This window comes from Protopterus annectens, chromosome 3.part1 (assembly GCF_019279795.1).
Source record: "Protopterus annectens isolate FY-2018-M chromosome 3.part1, PAN1.0, whole genome shotgun sequence".
NCBI lineage: Eukaryota > Metazoa > Chordata > Ceratodontiformes > Protopteridae > Protopterus > Protopterus annectens.
In genome coordinates this window covers 1,708,758,135-1,708,779,466 of record NC_056732.1, presented here as the reverse complement: position 1 = coordinate 1,708,779,466, position 21,332 = coordinate 1,708,758,135, and the positions used below count along the sequence as shown (strand labels likewise).

Below are 21,332 nucleotides of genomic sequence, written 5' to 3'. Positions count from 1 at the left end.
ATGTGGTTTTGATTCTCTGGAGGCCTCCTGCAGGGCCGCAGTTACGGGTTCTGTAATTAGGAGGCATGCTTGGTTAAAGGAACAAAATCTGCCTGATCATGTCAAAGTTAAATTATTAGATGTACCTTTACAGCATGATGCTTTGTTTGGTGTTAAGGCAGAAGAGGTGTTAAAGAAGATGGAGGACAAAGCTAAATCTTTGCAAACTGTCAAATATTTTTTTACAAGTACAGCCACATAGGTTTAGTAGACACTGGCCTACAAAACATTGGTCCTTTCCTGCCTCAGACAGACCTCAAAGGGGCAGATCCAAATGCCCTAGTGGCAGATCCCAGCCGCAAGGTTCATACAGGTCAAAGCAGTGGGGTGCTTCTACCTCCAAAAGTGGAGAAGACAAATCACAACCTTTCAGCAAACAGTCCCAATGAATTCCCCCTGCCTGCGCCAAGCACTTATCTCCTGGCAGCACCCTTAGGGGGGAAAAATAGCACTTTTTTCTTAAAATTGGCACGTTATAACCCAAGACAAGTTGGTTCTAAACATAGTGTCACAAGGCTACAAGTTCCACTTCCATACCCTGCCAAAGGCAAATTGTTGGCCAGATCTGCCAAAAAAATCAATGGGCAGAGGCACAAAAACAAGTCTCATCCCTCATGGACATGGGGGCCATCCAACAAGTACCAGCGCAAGAGCAGGGACAAGGATTTTACTTAAGACTGTTCTTGGTACCCAGAAAAGACAAAATCTGGAGACCAATACTGGACCTGTCTATCCTAAACACATTCCTGGATATACCAAAATTCAAGATATTGACCTTAAAGCAGCTTCTGCCCATGCTGGGCACGAAGGCTTGGCTTGTGACTTTATACCTAAAAGAGGCATACCTGCATGTCGCAGTCAGGCAATCATGCAGAAGATACCTCAGATTCAAGGCTGGCTCAATGCATTACCAATTCTCTGCACTGCCCTTTGGTTTATCTACTGCACCCAGGGTCTTTACAAAATGCCTGGCACCAGTAATTGCATTCTGCAGACAAAGAGGAATACAAATATATCCTTACTTGGACGACTACCTAATTCAAGCAGAGAACAAGGACATCCTTCTACAGCATCTGGCATTTGTGAAAAGTCTTCTAACATGCCTAGGGTACAGAGTCAACGAAAAGAAATCAAAATTAGTACCCTCTCAAGGGATAATATTCCTGGGTGCAAGCTTAAGTACAACTGCCCAGATGGCTTATCTCACACCAGACAAACAAAGACAACTGACTACCTATTTCAAAGTAATGGCAAAAAAGGCCCAGTTATCTGCAAGAAAAATTCTGCAGGCTTTGGACTTCATGGCATCCTGCATCCTACTAATTCCATATGCAAGACTGCATATGAGGAAACTTCAATGGTACCTAAAAAGTGTTTGGACTCAACATTGCCACAGCCTGGAAACAATGATTACTCTCATTCCCTGCCTTCAACAGGAGTTTCGATGGTGGGCAAAGGCTTGTCACCAGAACAAGGGACAGCCATTCACATTACCCCCAGCCAGGCAAAACCTTACAACAGATGCATCAGATTATGCCTTGGGGGCCCACATGGCAGGAAGATGCATTCAGAGCACATGGTCCGCAAACCAAATGCATCTACATATCAATCAAAAAGAGATGCTAGCTGTTCAAAATGCCCTGACAGCCTTCAAGGACCTACTTCATCCGGGACAACTACTGACAAAGACAGACAACACCACGGTCATGTGGTAATATAAACAAGCAGGGAGGCACACATTCTTACCCCCTTTGCAGACTAACCATGGCTTTGTGGGACACAGCATTGACTTACCAAGTACATCTGCAGGCACAATTCCTGCCAGGAAAGGAAAAATACTCTGGCAGACGAACTAAGCAGAAACCTCATGGATCCCCACGAGTGGCAGCTGGATCCACAAGTCTTCCACATGATAACAAGGAAATGGGGATTCCCGCACATAGATCTATTTGCCTCCCCTCACAACTTCCAACTAAAAAGATTCTGCACAAGGACTTATCACAGACAAGCATGGAAAGTGGACGCCCTGTCTTTCAGCTGGAAAAACCTATCAGTATGTGCCTTTCCCCCACTGCCTCTCCTCCCCAAGGTACTCCTAAAGGTCAGACAGGAGAAGCCAAAGATGATACTGATTGCCCCAGACTGGCCCCGCCAGTACTGGTACCCAATCCTAAGGAACTTGTCTCAATGCCCAGCTTGGACCTTACCTCAAATACCCCATCTACTGTCCCAGCAAAACAATCAGATCCTGCACAGCCAACTCAGGACTCTAAACCTGGCAGCATGGCGGATAATGTAGTCATACAAAACACACATCTCAGTAAAGCTGTGATGGATGTCATTTTGGAAGCCAGAAGGCCTAGTACTAGAAAATCTTATGCTGGAAAATGGAAGAGATTCTGTGCTTGGAACCAGGCACAAGGAACTGATACAGCTGTATTAAATATCCCTCAGATTTTGTAATACTTCACTGAGATGCTGGACAAAGGCCTATCTTTTTCATCAATTAAAATTCATGCCTCTGCCATTTTGGCTCATTACAATACAGAGCCACCAATCTTTTCTCATCCTTTATTAAAACAGTTCCTCAGAGGAGCCAAGAATTTAAGGCCTACAAGGAGATCTCCAACACCTGTATGGGACCTCAACTGTGTCTTGGAAAAACTCATCCTGCCTCCCTTTGAGCCAGCTGTTACTGCTGCTATAAAGTTTTTATCTTGGAAAACAGCTCTGCTCCTAGCAATAACTTCTGCAAGACAAGTTTCAGAGCTACAGGTACTCATGGCTGTGGAACCTTTTATCATGTTTTATCCAGACAAGGTTTCCCTGAGGACAAACACAACATTTATGCCCAAAGTGGTGTCCAGTGTGGCTCTTAAACTATTCATCTGCCAACTTTTTATCCAAATCCACAGAACAGCGGGGAGAGAATACTACATTCTTTGGAAGTACAGAGACAGCTTAGATTCTACTTGGACAGAACCAGAGTTTTCAGGAAGACAGAGCAATTACTAGTGGCATATGCTGCAGGATCACAAGGAAAGGCCATCTCAAAGCAGACTATTTCAAAGTGGATAGGCCACTGCATTCGTTTATGCTATTTTCACCATGGCAAGCCAGTGCCTAAGGACATTAGGCCACATTCAACCAGAGCTGCAGCCACTTCAGCAGCCTTTCTCAGGGGAGTACCAACCAAAGACATTTTAGAAGCTGCTACTTGAAGTTCAGTGCACACCTTTTCAAAGCACTATCATCTGCCACTCTACTCTAAATCCAGGACAGGCTTTGCCACTACAGTTCTGCAGGGCCTCATAGCTGCTCCTACTGCTGTTTAGCTCCAACCTCCCAACCATAGCTTTGGGGCTCTACCCAAATGTAATGACTGCAACAGTGAAACACGAAGAACATAGTACAGTTGTGTACACTTACCATAAATGTAGATGTTCGAGTGTATTCACTGTTGCATTCCAGGTTACCCACCCGCCATCCTCCTTTTTTCTACTGGAACTTATCTTTCCTTCTCTGATTTATACAACCTATGTGGTGTATTTGCTTGTAGATGAAGGTAAAGTTTATATTGCTGGTCGAGGCCCGGGTTAACAACGACCGCCACCAGTACTGTTAGCCAACAGGGTGCTGGCGGAAATTGGGCTACTGTTGGCCGAAGGAGAAGAGGAGGGTGAAGGCAGGAAGAGAGGAGGAAGGTTAGGAATGTAGCAGTGAGTGTAGGAACTTTGAATGTTGGCAGTATGACTGGTATAGGAAGAGAGCTAGCTGATATGATGGAGAGAAGGAAGATTGATATATTGTGCGTGCAAGAGACCAGATGGAAGGGAAGTAAGGCCAGGTGTTTAGGAAATGGGTTCAAATTGTTCTATCATGGTGTGGATGGCAGGAGAAATGGGGTAGGGGTTATACTAAAGGAACAATATGCCAAGAGTGTTTTAGACGTGAAGAGAGTGTCTGACAGAGTGATGTTTATGAAGCTCGAAGTTGATGGTTTAATGATGAATGTTGTTAGTGCATATGCTCCACAAGTTGGGTGTGCGATGGATGAGAAAGAGAAATTTTGGAGTGAGTTGGATGAAGTTGTGGTGAGTGTACCCAAGGGTGAGAGACTAGTGATTGGTGTGGACTTTAATGGGCATGTTGGTGAAGTGAACAGAGGGGATGAGGAAGTGATGGGTAGGTATGGTGTTAAGGAGAGGAATGCAGAAGGTCAGATGATTGTGGATTTTGTGAAAAGGATGGACATGGCTGTGGTGAATACGTATTTTAAGAAGAGGGAGGAGCATAGGGTGACTTACAAGAGTGGAGGAAGATGCACACAGGTGGATTATATCCTATGTAGGAGGGCCAGTCTGAATGAGTTTGGAGACTGTAAAGTGGTGGCAGGGGAAAGTGTAGTTAAGCAGCATAGAATGGTGGTCTGTAGGATGGCATTGGTGATCAAGAAGAGGAGGAGGTGTGTGAAAGCAGTGCCAAGGATTAAATGGTGGAAGTTAAAAAAGGATGACTGTGAAGTGGAGTTTAGGGAAGAGTTAAGACAGGCACTGGGAGGCAGTGGAGAGTTACCGAATAGCTGGGTCACTACAGCAGAACTAGTAAGGGAGACTGCTAGAAAGGTGCTTGGTGTGACATCTGGACAGAGGAAGGAGGACAAGGAGACCTGGTGGTGGAATGAGGAAGTACAGGAGAGTATACAGAGGAAGAGGCTGGCGAAGAAGAAGTGGGATTATCAAAGAGATGAAGAAAGTAGACATGAGTATAAGGAGATGAGGTGCATGGCAAAAAGAGAGGTGGCAAAAGCTAAGGATAAGGCATATGGAGAGTTGTATGAGAGATTGGACACTAAAGAGGGAGAAAAGGACCTGTACCGATTGGCTAGACAGAGGGACAGAGCTGGGAAAGATGTGCAGCAAGTAAGGGTGATTAAGGATAGTGAGGGAAAGGTACTCACAAGTGAGGAGAGTGTGTTGAGTAGATGGAAAGGCTGATGAATGAAGAGAATGAGAGAGAGAGAAGGTTGGATGATGTGGGGATAGTGAATCAGGAAGTGAAACAGATTAGCAAGGAGGAAGTAAGGACAGCTATGAAGAGGATGAAGAATGGAAAGGCTGTTGGCCCAGATGACATCCCAATGGAAGCATGGAGGTGCTTAGGAGAAATGGCAGTGGAATTTTTAACTAGATTGTTTAATGAAATTTTGGAAAGTCAGAGGATGCCTGAGGAGTGGAGAAAGTGTTTTGGTACCTATCTTTAAGAATAAGGGTGATGTGCAGAGCTGCAGTAACTACAGAGGGATAAAATTGATCAGTCACAGCTTGAAGTTATGGGAAAGAGTAGTAGAAGCTAGGTTAAGAAGGGAGGTGATGATTAGTGATCAGCAGTATGGTTTCATGCCAGGCAAGAGCACTACAGATGCAATGTTTGTTCTGAGAGTGTTGTTGGAGAAATACAGAGAAGGTCAGAAGGAGTTGCATTGTGTCTTTGTAGACTTGGAGAAAGCATATGACAGGGTGCCTAGAGAAGAGTTGTGGTATTGTTTGAGGAAGTCGGGAGTGGCAGAGAAGTATGTAACAGTGGAACAGGATATGTACGAGGGTAGTGTGACAGTGGTGAGGACTGCAGTGGGAGTGACAGATCCGTTTAAGGTGGAGATGGGATTACATCAAGGATCAGCTCTGAGTCCTTTCTTATTTGCAGTGGTGATGGACAGGTTGACAGATGAGATCAGACAGGAGGCCTCGTGGACTATGATGTTTGCAGATGACATTGTGATCTGTAGTGAGAGTAGGAATCAGGTTGAGGAGACACTTGAGAGGTGGAGATATGCTCTAGAGAGCAGAGGAATGAAGGTCAGCAGGGCTAAGACAGAATATATGTGTGTAAATGAGAAGGAGGGTAGAGGAATGGTGAGGATGCAGGGAGTAGAGTTCGTAAAGGTGGACGAGTTTAAGTACTTGGGATCAACAGTTCAAAGTAATGGGGAATGTGGAAGAGAGGTGAAGAAGAGAGTACAGGCAGGGTGGAATGGGTGGAGAAGAGTGTCAGGAGTGATTTGTGACAGACAGGTACCGGTAAGAGTGAAAGGGAAGGTCTACAAGAGGGTAGTGAGACCAGTTATGTTATATGGGTTGGAGACAGTGGCATTGACAAAAAGGCAGGAGTCAGAGCTGGATGTGGCAGAGTTAAAGATGTTAAGATTTGCACTTGGTGTGACTGGGATGGATAGGATTAGGAATCAGTATATTAGAGGGTCAGCTCATGTTGGACAGTTTGGAGACAAAGCAAGAGAGACGAGACTGCGTTGGTTTGGACATGTGCTGAGGAGGGATGATGGGTATATTGGGAAAAAGATGCTAAGGATTGAGCTGCCAGGTAAGAGGAAGGCCTAAGATAAGGTTTATGGACGTGGTGCGTTAGGACATGCAGGTGGTTGGTGTGACAGAGCAAGATGCAGAGGATAGGAAGAAATGGAAAGAGATGATCCGCTGTGGCGACCCCTAACGGGAAAAGCCCAAAGATGATGCATATATATATATATATATATATATATATATATATATATATATATCTATATATATATATATATATATATATAAATTATGGCTACCCTTTTAGGGGGCACCTGACATCTGGGGCAAGAAAAACTGAAGAAAATGGCGTCGGCCGCTTCTTTTACACCCCTGACGCCCTGACATCAGGGAAGAGCTGACAGTAGCTGACGCAGGACCCAAGACTTTGGAATTCAGGCCAACTGAGGACAACCTGCTAGCAGGATTACCCAAATGTAATGACTGCAACAGTGAATACACTCAAACATCTACATTTATGGTAAGTGTACACAACTGTACTTTTCCTTGGATCTGAAGAATGCATACCTTCATATTCCTATTCACCCTGTTTTCAGGAAGTTTTTGTGCTTCTGTTTCTTCCTCCAGTTTTCAGTTCTCTGTTTTGCCCTTTAGCCTCCCTACTGCCCCAAGGGTATTCTCAAAATGTCTAAGTCTTGTGATTGCTTTTTGCATGCTCCAAGGAATTCAGATTTTTCCTTATTTAGACAGCCTGTTGATTCAGGCATCTTATCCCAGAGTCTAGTTACAGGCTGTGGAGTTCACCATATCTCTCCTTCAAAGTCTGGGGTTCAGTATCAACTTCCAAAAAGTCTGTCCTAACTCCTTCTCAGGATCATGTATATATGGGTTGCAGGGATCAGACAGTGCCAGTGTTGGCCTCTCTTCCAGTTCCAAAGGTTTTGTCCTTGACAGCTTTCTTTAATTCTCTTCTCCCTCTGCCTACCATTCCAGTCAGGAAGTTTCTTCATGCCTTAAGATTTGTTTCCTCTTCTTTTCCACTGCTTCCTCTTGCTAGACTGTGTATGCAGAAGCTTCAGTGGTATCTCAAGTAACTTTGGCTTCAACATTACAGTCCTCTGGATTTCAGATTGCCTTTCCTTCCTTGTCTTGAGTTGGAATTTGAGTGGTAGATTCAGCAACTTACCCTCAACCCAGGCCTGCCCTTTCATCCTCTGGTTCCTTCTCAAGAACGGTTCACCAATGCTTCAGACTTGGGGGGAGGCTTCCTATGGCCACCTAAAAGTTCAGGGTGTCTGCCCCCTCCCATCAGAAGTTAGATCATATCAACATCAAAGAGTTGAGAGCTCTGATTTTGCCCTACAAACTTTTTACCCCTTGCTGTCTCCAGGTCCCCTGAAGGTTTACATAGACAACACCACAGTGATGTGGTATGTCAACAAGCAGGGAAGCACAAAGTCTTACCTTCTTTGCAGGTTTACTCTTCAGACCTGGTATCTGGCTATCAGTCAGCTAACTCTTCAGGCCATGTATATTCCTTTAGAGCACAGTCTGGTGGAAGACTCCTTGAGCAGGTCCGAAACACAGGCAAATGAATGGATACTTCACAGAGATATGTTTCTAGTCCATCTGTGGGGTATTCTTCAGGTAGATCTTTTTACCCCTCCCCTCTGAATAGACAGCTTCCTCTATTTTTTTCCAGTGCCATGCCATCTGATGTGGAAGATGGACACCGTTTCTTTCCTTGGAAGGGGATGTTTCTGTGTGCCTTTCCTCTCCTTCCTCTACTTCTAAGAGTCCTGCGGAAGATTCAGCTGGACTCCCCGAAAACTTTGCTAGTGACTCCCTTTTTGGCCAAAACAGCACTGGTTCCCTTTCTTAATGCATCTGACCAGGGGCAATCACCACACCTTACTTCACTGACTGGATATCCTCACACAGGACAACTGGTCTCTCATCCATCCTCACTTGTCCACTCTTCAACTGACACTGTGGATGATAAGGGTTTAATCTCTTTTAGGCACCTGTTTTCTGAGGAAATGCTCACAGTTTTACAGGAGGAAAGAAAACTCACAAACAGAAAGTCTTATGTCCAAATGAAAAAAATTCTCTCTGGTGCAATACTCATAGCCAGGGTCCTTTTTCAGTGGTGGTCCCTCTGGTTCTCTCCTATTTGTGTGAGTTGCTCCAGTGTGACTTGGCCTGTTTTTCTGTAAAGGCCCATTTGTCAGCTATTTCTGCCTGTCTACTATTGAAACTTGACTTCTGGTTTTGAGGTTAAACAGTTTTTTAAAGGCATCCTACATCTTAGGCCCCCAAGTAAGCCTATTCCTCCTCCTTGGGACCTTAATTTTGTTTTGGAAAAAAATGACTGACTCCTTTTGAGCCTGCAGTTTCAGCTTCTGTGCAACACTGTACCTGGAAGACTGTATTGTTGCTTATTTTACTTCTGCTCGGAGGGTTTCTAAGCTTCAGGCCCTTATGGCCATTCTTCCTTGTTTAGTTTTTCAAAAAGACAGAATGTCTCTATACTAATCCTTTTTTTATGCACTGGGTTGTTAAGGAGTTTCCTTGAATCCAGCAGTACAACTCCCTTCCTTTTTTCTTCTCCTCAGTCTGCTAGTGAGAGGGTCCTGCACACCTTGGATTTGCACAGACAGCTCTGGTATTACTTGGATAAAACTAAGGCCATTCCTAAGTCTGACCAGCTTTTTGTTTCTTTTGATCCCAGGACATTGGGCTTGGCTATGTCTAAGCAAACTAGGTCCTCCTGGATATCCAAGGCCATTTCCTTCTGTTATTCTTTTCATGGATAGTATCAGTCTACTTCTGTTAGAGTTCATTCCACTAGGGCTGTTGCCTCTTCTGGTGCTTTCTTCAAGGGTTTGTATACCAGTTCCATTCTTGAAGCTACTTGGTCTTCAGTGGATAACTTTGCTAAGCATTATTCATTGGATATGGCTCTAGGGCTAAAGCAAGTTTTGCTAGGGCCATCCTGCATGGGTTTGTTGAGGACTCTTCCCAACCTTCCATCTCCCACTTCTTTGCTTGAGCTTTTGTACTCTCCCTAAGGTGCAGAATACTGCAACAGTGGTATAGAAGGACATAGTACAGTTGTGTAAAATATTACCATAACAGTAGCTATCCTTCTCTTCACTGTTGCAATATTCATTCCTTTGCTCCATGCTCCTTTTTCTTTTGAGCTGGGCTTTGGTTAACCTGCTGGCCAATGCTCCCCTTTTTCCATTTGTATTTTCTTCCTCTGGATGTGCATGACTTCCTTTTTTCCTATGGAGTCTGTTCTCTACTGGGGCAATTCAGTTCTGGGTAACTGCGTATATACATCGCCTTTATGTCCTACATCCTGTACAGGGAGCATATATGTGACACATGGCACATGCAAGATCTAAAGGCTTTGGTATACTGGCCAGACATTGGAGTATTCTACTTAGGAGATCCCTAAGTGAAGAATGCTCCAACAGTGAAGAGATGAACATGTGCTGTTATGGTAAGATTTTATACAACTGTACTTTCTGTCAATGTTGTCAAGTGTATGCCTCCCCACCACAAACCATTTTGCTCCATATCTATCAATATTTGCAACACCCTTGTCACTCTTTTAGCTAGTATGGACACAAACACTGTATAGTCATGGCTCAAAATTGAAATTGGTGTGTATGAACCTGAGTCTTACAGGTCTTTTCCTGGGCAATAAAGCTACCACATCTTTCTCCAAAGATGCTGTTGCTTCCACCACTTTTAAAATGCTGTTAAACAAATCCTTCCAGATCTTTACCACTCTTTTTCCCTCCTAACTTCCAAACTTCTGCATGAATACCATGTATTCCTGGAGACGTCCTTGTTGATTAATTATACATCTCATTTTTATCTCATCTCTTCCTGTCTTAGAATTAAATTGTTCAGCCACGTCTTCTTCTAACCTTTGCATAATTAAGTATCTGAAGTAGGATATTCATTTGTCTGCAACCTGTGGGTTATGGATCCGATATCGGATCCGAACCGGCATGGTTTTCCAGCTATGGATCCAAGCTCTCAGCTCCTCCCCTCACCCATAATGCCCTGCTCTACCCTCATGACCTCAGATCTTGTTTGCCGCGCTGGTGACTGGATTTGGGTACATAGCTCTCAGCTAAGTGAACTCTTTTTCTTGTAAAAAAACAGAGAATTTTTTGGTTGTTTGACTGAATTTGTGTGAAAGTTTAGGTTTCCCTTTAATATAGAGTATTTTGAGTTTATTTTAAGTTAAAGTAAGTAAATTTTATTCCCTCCCCTCGCTGTTAGAGTGTGTGTGTAGGCCTGTGTGTCTTTTTGTTTTAAGTTACTTTCTGTAAGTTTAAGTGTTTTATAGATTAAGGCTGACCAGCCTAAATCTATATTTTTGTGGCCATAAGCTCTCACCGGCTGATGGCCACACGGTTGAACACCTCACATCTGGTTGTTCCATTTGTGCAGGGTTCAACCCCAGGGCACTGAGGAGCGGAGGTCCAAGCTGGTCTTGGCGGGTCTTTTACCGCCAGACTCGGCCTCCGGACTACTGTGGCTGCAGTTGTTCCCCTGTGGCACCCTCCTGCTCCTGGGACTCAAACTCCCGCTTCTGGAGAGGAGAGGGATGCTGCTCGGAGGAGAAGCACGGCCGAGACCTCTGTTTCCCCGCCAGCCAAGCGGCTTCTCCCGGCTCCGTTCGGGGTTCATCTCCTCCTTCTCGGCTCCGGTCCCTGTGTGCTTTTCACGGGTCCTGAGGAGGAGGAGACCCGATCTCCGTCGAGGCTATCGAGGAGGCACTCCAGGCCTACCTCGGTAGCCTCGAGATCTACCCATAGCCTTTCTGATGCTGATCTGGACCGGATGATGAGAAGGTTCATCCAGGCCCAGATGCAGATGGGAGTGCGGGAGCTCAACACCCTTTTAAGCCTATTGCTCCTTCTCCGACCCGCTATCCGGGTTGCAGCGGAAGGTCGGAGCCGATAGTACTTGGTACCGGACCCGACCCTATCTCGGAGCCTGGATCCGAGCCGGATCCGGGGATCAGTGCTCTGTGTCGGAGCGCACTGTCCCTTCGGATCCGAGTGGCACCGCTCCGATCCACTCTTCGGATCCGATTGTCGGATCCTTTGGTCCTTTGATGTAGTGGAGAGGGCTCTGTTGAGGGTCTCCGGACCCCGGCACTTGCTTCGCCCTCTGCACTGGGCCAGGCTTCCACCATCCGGCCCCTGGGACAGCCCGTTTCTGTGCCCCAAGTTGCTCCTATGGAGCAAATTGCTGCGACTCCTCTGACAGCCCCCAGAGGAGGCCCTCGTGCAAAGGAGGCACATTGACTCCCCGAGTCTCTCACAGAAGACACAGACTTGGAGGAAGGGAAGGCTCCCCACGGTCACCCCGAGGATGTCTCCTTTGGAGACATCATGGAAATGCTCCGGGTGGTCTGCCCCAAGTCTTCCTCGGACGAGTCCGTGTTCTTGGAGGCATTTGAAGCGGGCCCGTCTACCTCTTGGGTGTCCCCTGCCGACCCCTGGTGGACCTTATTACCACCAGAGGCGAAGGGGCGGACACCGTGGAGCCAGTTCCCAAAAGACCGGATAGGATCCTTAGTCCGCCTCCGACAGGACCCATTGGAGTAAGGGGCCTCCTGTAGATGCCATGTTGATGGCGGAACTGGCTCAGGAGAGTCCTCAGTCCACCCACCGAGCAAGGAGTCTCGGATGATGGACCGCTTGGGGAAGCGGATGTTCAGTTCGCGACCTTCTCGGTAAGGGCTGAACTATTTGGCACATGTTATTCGGATGCAGCGAGATCTTATTAAGGAATACGCTGCATCCCCTGAGTCCATTTCGAGGAGGACAGAGTTCTGCACTCCACCAAAATGGCCACTCTTAGGTCAGTTACAAATACTTCTGCGGCTACTCTCCCATGCAACGGAGCGCCGCTAGAGCTGCGGGACAGGACTGGTCACTAGACGCCAGGCCTGGCTCCGCCACTGCGATTTCTGAGCCCTTCAAGGCGCCGTTTGCGACGCCTTTGATGGTTCTGCTCTGTTTGGCAAGACCGTTCGCGGGCGTCATGAGCTGACCCAGAGCAGAAGGACGGAAGACGCTGTCTGCCGTCGAATCCGCTTCTCTGCACCCCAGAGGCCCTATTCTAGGAACCAAAAGGGTCAGAAGAAGATGTGGTTCGAAGTCGCAGCAGTCCCAGCCTGCTCCGGACAACCAGTCCTTCCGTGGCAGAGGAGGACAGGGAGGACGCCGCCCTAGAGGCAGAGGGGCTCCCAGAAACTTCGGGTCCAGGGAACCTTTCTCTGAACGGCCCGCGCAGCAACCCTGAGGGTTGCCCGACTGCTCTACTCTGGAGGCAGTCGGGGCGTACGCTGGGCACCTAGCGGCATGGGAGTCCATAACATCGGACCGCTGGGTTCTCCAAATCATATCCAGGGGATATCGCATTCCTTTCCTTCACCTTCCAAAGTTGAAGTCCCTCCCAGACGTCCCACCGGGTCAGCGGAGGCCGCTGGCAGAAATTGGCCATCTGCTAAAGAAAAGAGCCATCCAGCCCGTTCCCCAGACCAGATCGGATCAGGGTTCTACTCCAGATTCTTTTAGTGCCAAAAAGACGGGGAACTAAGACCAATCCTAGACCTCTCTCTCTTGAATCTGGCAGTCCCCAAAGAAAAATTCGAATGGTCACTCTGCAATCTATTCTCCCCTTCTGGGAGAAAATCACTGGATGTGCTCGATAGATCTCACTACCACATCCTGATGGACAGGCGCTCAGGAGGTTTCTCCGCTTCGGCTGGGAGCCAGTCACTACCAGTTCCGGGTCCTTCCCTTTGGTCTCACCACAGCCCCAGGGTGTTCACCAAAGTACTAGCAGTGGTAGCGGCCCACCTGAGGCTTCAGGGGTGCAGGTCTTTCCCTACCTGGACGACTGGCTCCTTACCGCCCCAACAAGGCATCTACTTCTCTTGGCGAGACTCCTTTCTCCATCTTGCTCCATTTCTGGGCATCACAATAAATACAAAAGTCCAACCTGGCCCACACAGCTCTTAGATTTCATAGGGGCCAGACTAGACACAAGGAGTTTACGAGCCTTCCTCACTGCGGACAGAGTTCTAAATCTGCAGCTCCAGGTGCGGGCCATTCTCCATTCAAGTTCTGTTCCAGCGGAGTTGGTCCTGAGGGCTCTAGGGTCCATGGCCGCTATAGCACTTCTTCCTCTTGCCAGGCTCAATATGCATTCTACAGTGGACGCTCTTAGTACAGTGGTCATACCTTGCTCTCCCCATGCATCATCCCATAGCGATCAGCAAGGCTTGCAAGCGGTCCCTCTTGTGGTGGCTCCATTCCCCGGATCTCCACGAGGGTCGCCCATTTTGTGCTTCTCCCCCTCGCCACGGTGACCACGGACGCCTCCGCCTCGGGTGGGGGGCACTTTGCGGACAGTCCAAGGCACGTGGAACGATTCAGAGACCTTACTGCATATCAATGTTCTAGAGATGAGAGCAGTGCTCTTAGCGTTGCTAGCACTTCAGGACTTTCTTCCCTTGGGAACAATTGCGATTCAATCGGACAACATGTCTGTTGTCTGGTCAACAAGCAAGGGGAACAAGGTCTTACCCTCTTTGTCGGGAGGCCATGAGAGTTTGGGAATGGGCAATCTCCACCAATCGCTTTCTAATAGCAACGCACATTCCGGTCGGTCCAACATCCTAGCGGACAAGCTCAGTCGCACCATTCTGACCCCTTGTGGTCTCTCAATTGTCAAGTGCATATTGTGGGGAACCCCTTCATGCGATCTTTTGCTTCTCCCTCAAACACCAAGTGCGACAGTTTTTCGCTCTAATACCTCCTCCCGGAGGTACCCCAAGAGACGCTCTGGTGCATGCTTGGCCACCCGGTCTTCTGTATGCCTATCCACCCTTGCCTCTGATGCTGCAAGTTCTTCAGAAAGCCTCTCGGGTGGGTTGCAGAATGATTCTCATTGCTCCATTCTGGCCTCGACAAATCTGGTTCCCCTTCCTAAGGTCTCACTCGGTGAATCCTCCTTGGATTCTAGATCCCATCCCGGATCTGATATCACATCCATCCTGCATTCCTCCTCCGAACCTGGACAACCTGAAGCTGACCGCTTGGCTGCTCCAGTTCCACTCTTGATAAGGACTCCCGGTATTTCTTCACCGGTAAAGGCTATTTTGGTGGCGGCTCATAAACCATCCACTAGAAAGGTTTAAGCAAATGGAAACGTTTCTCTGTGTGGGCGGAGCGGCAAGGCCTGAATCCCTTCACGGTTCCTCTCCCTGTAGTGCTTGATTTTCTAACCTCTCTCTTTAATGATGGTGCCAGCAGTTCCACAGTCAAAGTTCAACTGGCGGCAATTTCTCACTATCACATTGGTCAAGATTCTAATCCTCTTATGTCAGCCAAATTGTGTAAAACATTTCTTAAAGGTACTTTTCTTCTCAGGCCCCCTATAAAACAAGCAGTTCCTCCTTGGGACCTTTCTTTGGTCCTACAGGCCTTGACCGCTCCCCTTCGAGTGGATCTCAAATTCTTGTCCTACAAGACAGCCTTTTTGGTAGCCATTACATCAGCCAAGAGAGTTTCTGAACTTCAAGCTTTATCAGCTAAACCTCCTTACTTGGTATTTCATCCGGACCGTGTCTCCCTCAGGACCAATCCGTCCTTCCTTCCTAAAATCGCTTCTGAAGCAAACATCAATCAATCCATTAACCTCCCTGTTTTCTTCCTAAATATGAAAACAAAGGTGAATATAAGCTACATTCACTAGATGTTCACAGGCAACTTAGATTTTATCTCAACAGGACAGCTGGTCATAGGCAATCCGACCAGCTGTTTATTTCCTTTGCAAAATTCAATTTGGGCAAGCCAATTTCTAAAGTTTCTCTGTCCCGCTGGATTTCACAGTGCATTTTATTGGCTTATCAAGCGTCAGGAAGGCCCGCTTGGGGGTGTTCATGCCCATTCAACCCGGTCAGTATCTACCTCGGCAGCCTTCAAGGCTAGGATTCCTCTAGATGATATTTGTGCAGCAGCCACGTGGGCTTCATCTCATACATTTATTTCCCACTATAAGTTGGATCTTGCATCTAGGGTAGAGCATCCTTTGGCTCCAGCGGTCGAATATCCTTCCATGATGGCCAAGATTCAGGTAGCTGGGGACTCTGTCCCACAGGTTGCAGACAAATGAATATCCTACTTCAGATTTAGAAGTTATGTACTCACCATAACGTTCCATCTGAGTAGGTGTATTCATTGTCTGTATCCCCTGGCCTTTCAGTTTCCTGCATATTCTTTGTTACCCTTTTTAGGGTATTGTTGCTTTGGCAAACTCGATCTGAGGTCATGAGGGTAGAGCAGGGCATTATGGGTGAGGGGAGGAGCTGAGAGCTTGGATCCATAGCTGGAAAACCCACAGGTTGCAGACAAATGAATACACCTACTCAGATGGAACGTTATGGTGAGTACATAACTTCTAATTTCCTTAATTTCCTTAATTCTTTCCATTTTTGCCTTTTTGTGGTTTCCGCATTCATCTGTTTTATACATATTTTCATAAAATGCCTAAAATATCTCCAGTACCTCTAAAGGATCTCTGGTTACTTTTTGTTTCATAGGCTCCTTAAATTTGCCAACAACCCTTTCTAATTTCTGTTTCCTATGTCATTATGATAAAAGTTTTTTGTGCTCTGGAATTATCGAATTGTTCTCAAACAATAGTTGTTTAACAGTAACATTTCTAAACTCATGCATGTTATGCAAATACTCCCTTATTTTCCCTTTAGCAGTTGCTGCTCTTCTTTTTCTGTCAGATTCCTGTTATTCTGCAATCCTTTAACCTTTGTCAGCCCCTCTAAATTATTCATACTACTACTTTTCCATGTATCTTTCTCTTTCATTTCTATGCTATATTTAAAATCAGTTTATCCCACTCACTATCTATACCTTCTGAGGAAATGTCTATCTTCCCTAATAACCGTTGAACTAGTGAACAATTTCCACCACCCATTGTTTAAATGCATGTCTTTTAACAAGTAACTAGGAAAGTGCCCGTCTCATTTTTACTTCATTACCTTGCACATCTTTATATTAGTTTGTTTTGGTGCATGATATGAAATAGTTATTGAATGTGTGTCAAAGCTTTCAGTTAAACACTCATGCTCCTGTGAAATATAAATTATATCCAGTCTAGGCCAGTTAGTGTACCTTGAGGAATAATATCTGAATTTTATCTGATTTCCTTCTACCAAATTCACGTCTTTTGTACCAACTGTTCTCATGTATTTCTTAAAAATGACCCTGTTTTGTTATATTTGTCTTTTAAGCCCCCAATACAGCCTCACTATTGCAAATGATGTTCCAGTTCCCACTCAAATAGTATTGCCTGCTAAAAGCTGACTGTTTCTGTCCAGTTTTTAATAACAGTTTTTGGTAGAATATAAATATATGACAGCATAATTTGCCTTCCTTACCTGTGGCCTCTTACTACCACAAATCTGCCATTATTGTCTTTTTCCTTTTTCTGTCACTATGGGAGCCCATCTGTTAGTATGAGTCTCCATCCTGACGTCCTTTCTTTGTCAAATTCACATGCATATTTCTGTCCAGATGTGCCGCCAGCAGCATTGCTATTTGCACCCTACATCAGCACTGTCTGTTTTTTGTCCATACTTGTAAGGGCATATAAATTCCATAAAACATTGCCAGAGTAGCCACCCACCCGTTATACATGACTGTTCTTCTTTTTAATGTGTATTTACAATTTTTGGATTTCATGTACACACTAATTTCTGGCAGACTGATTTTTAAGTAGCTGCTTCCTGTCATCTGTTTGAAACTGTGTCACATTTTCCTGATTTTTTTACTTCAATGAATACACTCACAGTTCTGTGTAATTGTGCAGTACGGAAGTTAGAAGCTCAGTATGGGAGACCTAATTTATAGTATGTCTCCCTGACTATTAAATATGTTTATCAATGTCTAGTAGTGCATTTTGAGAGAAGAGGATAGAAAGTTGGAGTTTTTGTCTGTGTAGGAACTAGGAGTAAATCGAACTATTTTAGTTTGAGCTGTATTAGGGTTTTATTGGGGTTTAGGAGTATTTCTTTTTCTGTAGATATGAATGATTCTTGATTGATAATTTATAGCGAAGGTAGGAAGGATGAAGATCAGATTAGAGTAACATCATCTACATGTTGAATTAATGTTGCACAAGATGAGGCAAAAGCAAGACTATTAATGAAAAGGTTAAGTAATAAAGATCCGCAAATGGAACCTTGTGTAATCAGTAGGTACTGATAAGTATGTAGAAAAGATGAGTGCCACTTTACCGCTTGTGAGGGGATACAGAAGTAGCTAGTGAACCAGATGAGTGAAGTAGGGGAGAAAGCCGTACAAAGGCTTGCAGTGAAATATAAGTGGACTGGAGCTCTTAAAGTAGTTCTTTGTGAGAGTCCAGCATGAGTTTTGGTGGACATTTTAAGACGTCGTGGGAAACTGTGTGTGAAGAGGATTACAGACTTTTTTGGAGGGAGGTTAGTGTCCTCATTAGTTCAGTTGTGAAAGTCTGCCATTTGAATTCAATGAGGTGCGTGCTGTTCTGTTATCTGTATGGTTTTGTTTGTATAATGTTTGTTTCATTTCTTATTAAAGCAGACAGGGGCATTCCTTATTTTACTTTATCTAGCTATCTCTCTGTTTTATTTGTCTATCTCTTGTTGACCAGGTTAGTCTGTTGTATCAAACTGTGATGGTTGATAAGGACTGCATCACTTCTCCATCTTTATTTATTTGTTTTTATATTCATATGCTAGTCAACAGGGTAAATAAACAGGTCCGGGAAACCTTTTTGGCATTTCCCTGATAGCCAATACATCAAAATTTGTAGGTTAACTCAAAATGTAGAGTTATTCATTAATGACGTAACAAAAAGTAAACAATTAGTTCATAATGTACAGCAATGCATTTGTAGCATAAGAATAAATATCAGATTAGTGTATTAGTAGTAAGTGAAATAGTCAAGATTTTACAGTGCAGTGTATACAGTATTTACAGCTCACGTGCTGCAGCTTGTAAACCCCACTGAAGCATAAATTGGAAGTGGTGCAGGCACAGCATTATTGGGAAGCATTTACATCTGTAACGTTGGTAGAGGTGATGGGACAGCTGTAGTCCGAATTCATTAAAGGTGCTGCGGGTGTGAGATATGGCACCCTTCATTATGTGCATTAGAGAAGAATGTGTGTTAATGTGTGCTTCTTGTGGTGTCTTTTTTTTTTTTTTTTTTTTTACAGAGGGTACTAACGGCTGATTTTTGTGAAGGATGCAAAATCAACAACATTGAGGAGATCAGAAGTCAAGGCCTCAGCCTATCAGATGTAAGTGCCTCACTGGGTTTTATTTTTTCATCAGTTTTTATTACAGTGTTTGGGTTTGAACAGATTCTTCGTGTTAATTGATCTGTAATCCAGTAAGGTTTCAGTCCCACATGTGACAGAAGTATTGTGAAACTGAGAAGTTCTGATCTTTCAAATGCATTGTTCGTAGAAAGTATTGAAAATATTTATTTTCAATACCCAGCAGACTGAGAGCTGTCCTATGGCATCTTTCTGAACTGTAATTCCCCAGTGTTAAAACAAAGGGCTGCTGCTCAAACAGAACAACAGTATCGCCCTTTGTAATTGAGATGTTAGGCTGGAAGGGACATTTTAGTAGAGACTCATTAACAGGACAATGAAACAGTCCTATCACTGTCAGTGCTCCTTTTCTGAGCATTGCTGCAACATCAGATTTAGTTATGTACAATTTTGCCGGATTTTGGAATTGCAGTCCTTTCTACAAGGAATGCATAAAGAATGGGGTGTATCCTTAATCTAGGATTCATGCTCAACCACGTATTTGGTAATGTAAATTTCCTGTCTTTAATGGTCATACATTTTAATTAACTTGCCCAGTATTTGCATTAGATTCACATCCTTTTGAAGTCTTTGCAAATCATGAGGTCACCGGGAATGTTCAGATATTTTATGGAGCATTTTTTAGCTCTTTCATTTGCTTTGCTGCCATCATGTTTTGAGTTAATAGGAGAAGCAAATGCAAGACATTTAAGAGTTTAAGTTATTTTCTTGAAGCCAACCTTATATTTCGTGTATTGGGATGGATACAGGCTAAGTCTTTGTAGACTTTATTTTCATCGTATTGGTCGAAGCATATTTTTATTTTCGTTGTAATACAGCTTGTCATTTCATTTCACTTGTCATGCTTCCACATTGCCATTGAAGAAATATGAGCTGTGGTAGTGCATCTGGCATGCTGTAAGAATATCAACTGTAGCTTTTGAATTATTGGACCGTAAAGTGCAACAAAAATAGTGGACTCTGAAACTGCTGGTCAAACACAGAAAGTATTTAATAGTCATGCAAAGCTTTCAGATAAAATCCTTCATCAGTGTGAAATATACAAACAGTAAAACAACCACTTCATTAAATAATACATCTAATAAAATCACAAGACACAACCCACCCTATCACATCATCAACACAATTAACTTAATTAATTATTTAAAGATATACCTAATTATTCAAAAGTCAGCTGAAGAAGCAACATTAAAATATACTAAAAACATTTTTTACCGTACATACATCTGTTTGAACTTTAGTATTGGCTTAATACTGACAGCAGCATTAATTCCAGGCATATTATCATCTTAAAATCTAACAATCCATTCAGATTCTCTCATTTCAAGCCTGTTATTGAAATCACCACCTCTGTCAACTTTTATGTAACACTTTCTTGCTCTAAACGTAACATCATGTTCAGAGCTATTTTCCATAATATGCTTTGGTACAGCATTAGCAACCACATTCCACCTTATTTCAGAATGGTGTTCAATAATCTGATCTTTTAATCTGCTAGCAGAATTTCCTACGGAAAAGTTTGAACACTTTACGCATGTTGCTAGATAAATTATATTAACAGTGTTACAAGTGGCAGTGCATTTAAAAATATAATGTTATGTTGTCCTATCTCGCCTTTATTCTTGATGGTTGGGCTCTGAACCGAGCATCGATTCCGACTCTGCCTAATACTAAAGCTTGAGAGCTTTCACTGGCTCGAGGCTATACCCTATCCCATGATGCCCGGCGACAGTTTCCCAGATCTCGTTTGCCGCTTTGCTGCTTCGAGATTGTTTTTTGCTGGCTCAGGCTGAGTCTTTGTTTTATTTACTTTTTGACTGAAAATTGTTGCTATCTTCTTAGCGTAATAACCTTTAACTTCTCTAGTTTAGTGTTCCTTATTTGTTTGCCGCTGGTTGTAGCATTGTTGTGTGGGCCATCGTTGTTCGCAGGCCCCCTTACTCCCTATCCCATCTAGCTTTAAGTTTGTCCTGAACAAACCCATTTAACTTAGAGGGTTCATTCTTTGTCCCCTTTGTTTTTAGCCCCTTTTTAGTTAGAGGGCTTCCCTCCCCTTTTCTACTACCCTTTCCTGAGGTTTCGTCGTTTCTGTTGGAGATGTCTCCTCTGGCTAGAGGAGATCGTCGTTTAAATTACAGAACTCTCCTCTAGTGTTTTTTTCCTCCATTTTTGCTGTGATAATTGTGTTTTTCTTGTACCTTTCTGTGTACTGACTGATAAGTGTACTGTTGTGATAAACTTATCCATTTTTGTTGACTAACTAGTGCAGAATGTCTAAAGATACTGGTAAGGAAGCCAAGCAATCTGGCTTTAAAAATTGTGACTCCTGCACACAGAAGATGTCTCTTACTGATGGCCACACTAATGTATATTGCTTAGGTGTGGTTCATGTGCAGGACTTCTGCTCTGTCTGCCATGGATTCAGTTCCAGGGTACTGCAGGAACATAAAAATAAGTAAGGGGTTTACTTAAGGGACCATTTGATGTGACTATCTAAATCCTCATTAGAGAAGTCTTCAAAAAACTCTTCT

At 44.3% G+C, this 21,332-nt stretch overlaps 1 protein-coding gene across 1 annotated transcript in view; it reads left to right on the top strand.

Annotated features, from left to right (window-relative positions):
- The window catches only part of ADCK5 (aarF domain containing kinase 5), a 1,011,483-nt gene that overhangs the window by 597,048 nt on the left and 393,103 nt on the right, over window positions 1-21,332 (top strand). Inside the window, exon 9 of the mRNA XM_044067719.1 lies at window positions 18,679-18,762. Within this exon, the coding sequence (XP_043923654.1) occupies window positions 18,679-18,762 (84 nt within the window). The remainder of the gene's footprint in view (window positions 1-18,678; window positions 18,763-21,332) is intronic.